Here is a 6,769-nt window from a genome sequence, read left to right on the forward strand (position 1 = left end):
AGTTCCCGGAGCCAGAACTCGGCCGCTCCGTGCTCGGTGTATGCTCTGATAAGAGCAGGCTCCAAGAAGTAGTTTCCGCGGGCTCCTTAGCCCTGCGCCAGAGCAGTTCCAGGAGCCAGAACTCGGCCGCTCCGTGCTCGGTGTATGCTCTGATAAGAGCAGGCTCCAAGAAGCACTCAGGCACTGAGCCTGAGTAATCTGTCTGCAAGCCGCAGGCGAATGGCAGCCTGAAATTACCTGTTCTATGGCTGAATGAGCTGCGGTCAGTCGAAAACAGGGATGGTGACATCAGCTCTCCAAGATGGTGGCCGCTGGCCTCCTCTGTGGTCTGACCTCTGTGGAGAACTGAAATGGACCACTTCCTTCCCCCGTCTCGAACCCAGAATTCAGCAGTGAGTATGGTGCTTGCACGGCTGGCAGAAACTGTAGCGCTGTATCCCTGCGTCGCTATCTCTTCGTTTCCCAGCCCGCGCTGCAGACTCTAGCCGCGGGGCGATTTGCTGAATAAGCAGTGTTACCCTCCGTGCGACAAATCTCTCGCGTTTGAGTCCCCACAGCCGATCCTCGTGCGATGGAAATCCTTCCTCCAGGTTCCGGAGCACCCCACTATTGCTGGAAATTCCTAACAAGATAGCCTTTAGCAGTCCTGACTCGTCATTCTCCCACACAGTGACGCAGCACACGGGGGCAATGCACTCCCCTCGCCGCCATCTTCCCATTCCGATATTGTTAATATTAAAATTATTGGGGCTGGGGTTGTGGCTCAGTGGTAGAGTGCTCACCTAGCATGCACCAGGCACTGGGTTCAATCCTCAGCACCATATAAATGTAAAATAAAGATATTGTGTCTACCTAAAACTAAAAAATAAATATTAAAATTATTAAACCTGCTTTACACACCTGAAATGACTCCCACTTGATCATGATGTATAATTTATTCTATACTTTTCTATATTTAATTTATCAATACTTTGTTGAGTTTTTTGGGGTTTTTTTTAATTTCTTTTTGGAGGGAGGATAGTACTGGATCAAACCCAGAGCTTAAGCATGCTAGTCAAACGTTCGACTGCCAAAAATTCCCAGTGAAGATTTTTTAATCTGTGTTCATAAGAGGTATTTGTCTACACATTTCTGATTTTCTATCGTCCTCTGGTTTTGGAGTTAGAATAATACTGGCCTCATAAAATTAGGAAGTGTACCTCTTCCATTTGTCAGAAGGAGATTGTTGTAAAATTTCTTATTCCCCTTTAAATGTTAAGAGTCTCTAGTGATACCATCTGGGAATGTAAATTGCCTTTTTTTAATTACAAATTTAAATTAATGGTTATAGGACTGTTTAGGTTGTTTCATCTCAGTTGGGTTTTGGTGGTTTGTGTTGTTTAAGGAGTTGATCTGTTTCTTCTAAGATGAAAACTTTTTTTGTTCACAGTATTCCCTTATATCATTAGAATAGCTTGCAGGATCTATAGGGTTATTACCTGTTTGATGTTTAATAGTAATTTGTCTTCTTTGTATCTTTGTAAGTCTTTGAGGGCATCAGTTTTATTGACCTTAACCCTAAAGATGTTTTTAATTTTGTTGATTTCTACTCTTTTTCTATCCTGTCATAAACGTTTTCATTTCCTACCAGTTTATGTCTCAGTAGCTTCTGTCCAGGTAAGCAGATCTTAGCTGTGACTTCTGTATTCACTGTCTCTAGATTTTGAGGTGGCACTTTATTGTACAATTTCAGTTCTCCAAAGGGATTAAGAAAAATTGTTGATTTTGGATTCCTTCAACATATACTTCTTGTGAAAAACAGAACTCCAGCTCTTTACGTGTCCAAGATGAAACCAGACATCTCATTTATAGATCAGTTCTTTCAATTTGTTGAAGTTTATTTAATAGACCTATATATAGTAAATCTTCATGATTATTTCATAGGCATTTGAAAAAAATTGTATGTTTTACAAATGCTATTGAGTGGAGTATTCTGAATATGTCAATTAGATCCTTTAGTTTATTGTATTACTCAGTTCTTCTATACCTATACTGATTTTTTTATATAGTAGTTCTATCAGTTCTAATTGTAGGTTTATGTATTTTTCCTTTTGGCTCTATTTTTAACAGCTTTCTTGAAATTATTCAGATATTCTACAGTTTTACCAATTTAAAGTATACAATTCAGTATATATATAGTATATCCACAAGTATATGCAACCATCACCACAGTCAATTTTAGAACATTCTATCATTCCTAAAAGAAAACCTGGTACTTTTAGCTGTTAGTCCTCTGTCCTCCCCCATGACATATCCAGCTCTGAACAACTTTTTCTCCACTTTATGTCATTATAGATTTCCCTATCCCAGTCTTTTGACTTAGGGGAACATACTTTTTCTGGAGATTTTTTGTTTGTCCCTGTGGGTGGTTCTGAATTGGAGGCTTCTGCTAAGACACATGAGATAATAAGGTAATAATATCTAAGACCTGACAACCCAGAGAACTTACCCTTGCTGTGTTGTTGCTCAAGTCCCAAGGTCCTTAGGTTATCTGCCTTCATTCTACATTTCAGAGTCATCCTAAACTTGTTTGTTGTGCTATAACTTGGATGTTTAAGTTATAACATGGAAGACTGGAGGAAATGGTGATATTCTATCTTGACAGAATCAAGTCTCCACTGAAATAGATATTGCCAGCATAGCCCAAAGGGACCCACCAAAAATGTCTGTCTGTCTTTATAATGGACAGTTCTGGATACACTCTTCTTTCCCATTTAATACCTCACTATGTATCAGGTTTCAAACATTTGCAGGTTTATTTCTGACCTCTAGTAGGCGTGTCTTAAAACTTCATGGGTGCTTGCTCCTTCCATTTGGTATTCCCCTCACCAGTACATATCTTAATGCTTTAGTGACCTTTTTGGAGATTTTTCAGGTGACTGAGGAGGATCACTAAATTGGGTCCAACCCAATGTTCCCATAGCCTCAGCCATGTTCCTTATTGCATCATAAAATGAGTATCCTTTCAGGCCACCATATCATAAGTCTATGCTCTCCTGTCTCTAAAGTCTTCAGGAAAAAATCCAGCATCTGATCTCATTGACTATAGCCCTCTACCGAGTCAAGGCTATTGTTATTCATTCCCAGGTGCTTGAGTAACACATTAAATCCTGAGGCCTAGGTGAAATACCCTTATTTGGCCTGATCCAACCTTCTATTTATTCTCATTGGCTAATGTACTTAGAATCTGTTTCCACATTTGCTTTCCAGGTTCCTTCTAATACATTGTGACAAGATCCTGTGACTTCTTCATTGTATACATTATCTCCTCCAGGAATAGACCTTACAAGCTCTCTGGGTCATGCTGGGATTTTACTCTCTTGATGGCCCTAGAGGCAATGAGTATTGGTGATGGTGGTTCCTGAAAAGAATAGGTTCTTCATTTTTAGGTAGCCACCCTGCATGTAGCCATTGAAATATTTTTATGCAAAGGCATACTGGTTTTCTTACAAGGTAGAAAACGCTGCTTCTGATATGAAAAGATGTTCAAAGATGTTAGAGGCTCAAGTTCCTTAGATTGGTGTCTGTCCAAAGGCTTCTCCCTCAAGTCTCAAGTTCCCACTACCTCCCAACCAGCACCTTTATCTTAGCATAGAGATTTAGCATAAGCATCCCATTACCTGGCTGATGATTCTGCAGCCTCTACTTTTCAGGCCTCAGCCTTGTTCCTCATTGCATCATAAAATGAGCATCCTTTCAGGCCACCATAGAAACTTTCTGATTTTCTACCTATTCCTTGAGTTGAGATTTCAAGGCATGAAGCCTGCCCCTCCCCTCCCTGTCTCTCTCTCCCTGTCTCCCTCCCCCCACCCCCAATCTTGTCAACACGGTCAGAAGCCATGTCACCCAAAAAAACTGATTCACCATGATGGCCATAGTCATCAGGTTCCCCAGCCACTTGCTCTCCTGTGCCTTATTGTCCATTGCCATTCTATTTGATGCTTTTAGTAACTGCGATGCCACAGAATGCTCTATCAGTTAGTAGGGTAGAGTCTGTAGAGATCACCTTCCTAGGCTACACAAATAGGCAGAGACTGGATTAAGGGGTGAGGAATAGAAAACACTTAGCACAGTAGCCTCTTTTCCCCTCACCAGAGGATGGCACTTCTGGTGGGAACACAGGCACCTGGAGCTGTCCAGAGGGTGTCCAGAGGGTGTCAGAGGCCTCCAGGCAGAAGTCTCCAAACAGGAGTTTGAGAAGGGATTCCTGTGGTATGTGGGAATACCTTGAACTGTGATAACAGGTTCTGAAATTATTTCCATGAACAATCTATGGGAATACCTTTGTTAAAATTATGTTAAGCTCTGCAGTATGTATGTATTCTAGCTGAATGGGTTCCTGTTGCATGATTTTAATAATGTACACCAAAATCTGTGATTGCACTGTTAGTTCTACTAAGCACAGTTCAGAACAGGATATGGAAAAAGGCTAATTATTCCCCAGCAGTGAGGTTAGGGATAGTATGTCATCAGAACACCACTAATAAAGCGAGCACACACATGCACACACATGCCTTACCTGATGACAGCTCAGTTTTAAAAGGAAATTTATATTTCTATAATGCAGTCTGTTGACCATGCCCAATCATTTATTTGTAACAAAGAAAGACTGTCTCCAGTGGAAAGAATCCAGAGACTTTAATCTTGAACTAACAGTGTTCTCTCTCCTTTCTCCCCTTCCAGGAGGACAACTGTTAGTTTTGTGGCTTACTGCTGCTCCACCCAGTGTCTGCAGACTTTTGACCTGCTGAGTTGATAAACACTCAAGAGCCTCAGGAGCACTGCCAGCTTGACACCAAGGCCGCCTCTGAGTCGCACACTGTGTGCGGCAGGGCTTGGATAGTCCAGCCAAGGCAGAACAGGCCCTTCCATCCTGTCCTGTCTCATGCGGGGGCATGCAGAACTCTCTGGAAATGTCATATTGAGCTGCACAACTAAAACGCCTTCACCCTTCCCCCAAGTTGGAATATATCCTCCCCCAAATTAAGGACATCCTGTCTTCTGTGTTTTTTCTTTTTTATGTGAGTGTGTCTCATACGTAAACTATTTAGTTTGATGAACCTCCACACGTCTAATTTAAAGTGAGTTCCCTGAAGAACTATAATTTGATAATACAGGCAAATTAACTTCTGAACAGCTTACCTTCAGTGATACTTCTCCTGCTCTCTTTCTTTCCCCCAGAGGATTATTTCCCCATGCGATTATTCTCCATGGTTTCTCCAGTGGAAACTTGTCAGTTTTTAGCATTTCAGCACACTCCATGGCCTAATAGTCTCGAATAGCAGGGTGGGGTGCCTGAGTTGGCGGCAAAGTTAGACTCCTGTGGAGGCGCAGCAAGATCCCAGAGCACACACCCTCTGGAAAGTTACAACCTTATTTGTAAGTTTTGCAATGTATTAAGAGACCATCAAGAGGGATTTAAAAACGAAAATGAAATACACTCTGATTTGAAAGACTATATACAAAAAAATAATTTAAAAATTTTTTTAATTTCCTAATGAGATTTTTTTTTAATAAATGAGAAGCTCAAGAAATATTTGAGGCTTTAAAAGATCTCATCCTTTCTAGATTTAAGCATTTTTCTGCATAATAAGAAAAGGGGAGAAAACACACACCAAAATAAGACCTCCCTGTTCCCATTAGGTGGGTTTATGATTAAATTCATACTGATTTTGAGCTATCATTGTTACATGTGAAAAAATGGCTTCAGCTACTTCTGCTACTAGTTGTTAGCAGGGCCATCCAAAGTACAGCTTGAGCGCATTATTTACCTAGTGCATGAGCTTGTGTTCATTTTGACTCTGGATTTCTTATATATGTAACATTGTTGTCCAGATATCACTGAGAAAATACAGGTGAAGTCCAAACAGCCTTGGGCTTTGGTTTTAAAAAAAAAAAAAAACTCCATAAACAGCCTGTGAGCCTACCCCTGCCAGAGAGACAAACTCTTCATGGAAGAGTCACGTATTTGCCCTTCCTTTAAAAGGATGGCATTTTAGTGTTACTTTGCTGCCAGATGTTCATCTGGTTGCTGTGAAGTGATTTTTTTAAAAAGAAAAAAAAAATTGTTCTCTAAGGCAGGACTGAAAAGAGAACCAGGAAGGGTTGCTTGATAGAAAAGTTATTTTCAAAAACTTTCAGACTTGTCAAAAATCTGGTTGATGGCATTTTATTAGCTGCCCTAACTCTGTAATGCTAGGCTCTAACAGTGCCAAAAATCCTACATAGTTACTGACAAATGTGTGATCTCTTTACAGTCACACCACCTGCTGCTCAGAAAGCAGACTATCTGGGGAGAATGGTGAAGGCAGAAAGTTACCATGTGTTCCAACTGTATTCGCACTGTTCTTACTTCCTCTTGTCCCTTTCATAACTTGGTCTGTTCAGCCTTAACATTTCAAAGGCCTAAAGTATAATAGAAACTGAAGATCTGTATCAAAATGTACCACTTCTTTCATCTTTTGGAATAATTGAAGTTTTAGAAAAATCCCTACTTGTATGTAAGTTGACGGGTGAGAAATGTGGCATGAAACTTCACAAATGTGCTTCAAGCCTAAGTGACTGATACCTGTTATTTAAATGACAGTAAATATATTGCTACATCTTTCTGTTTCACCCTCTGCCATCATATATCTTAAAATGGAGCCATGAAATGTGCTAACCTGATATTCAGGAATTCTCATTGAGATAAAGTATGTAATAATCTTGTTTTAACATGTTTGAAATTTTG

At 40.4% G+C, this 6,769-nt stretch overlaps 1 protein-coding gene across 9 annotated transcripts in view; it reads left to right on the forward strand.

Moving 5' to 3' along the window:
- Positions 1-5,925, forward strand: part of Lrrc28 (leucine rich repeat containing 28) — a 135,174-nt gene extending 129,249 nt beyond the window's left edge. For 7 of the 9 annotated variants that reach the window (XM_048790341.1, XM_015493114.2, XM_048790338.1 and 4 more), the window contains 2 exons: positions 4,135-4,251; positions 4,723-5,925. In XM_048790341.1, coding sequence (XP_048646298.1) covers positions 4,135-4,251; positions 4,723-4,795 — 190 coding nt within the window. In that variant the 3' untranslated portion in view covers positions 4,796-5,925. The remainder of the gene's footprint in view (positions 1-4,134; positions 4,252-4,722) is intronic. The other 2 variants (XM_048790342.1, XM_048790337.1) reach the window with 1 other exon arrangement.
- Positions 5,926-6,769: the final 844 nt, after the last annotated feature.

This window comes from Marmota marmota, unplaced genomic scaffold (assembly GCF_001458135.2).
Source record: "Marmota marmota marmota unplaced genomic scaffold, marMar, whole genome shotgun sequence".
Taxonomy (NCBI): Eukaryota; Metazoa; Chordata; class Mammalia; order Rodentia; family Sciuridae; genus Marmota; species Marmota marmota.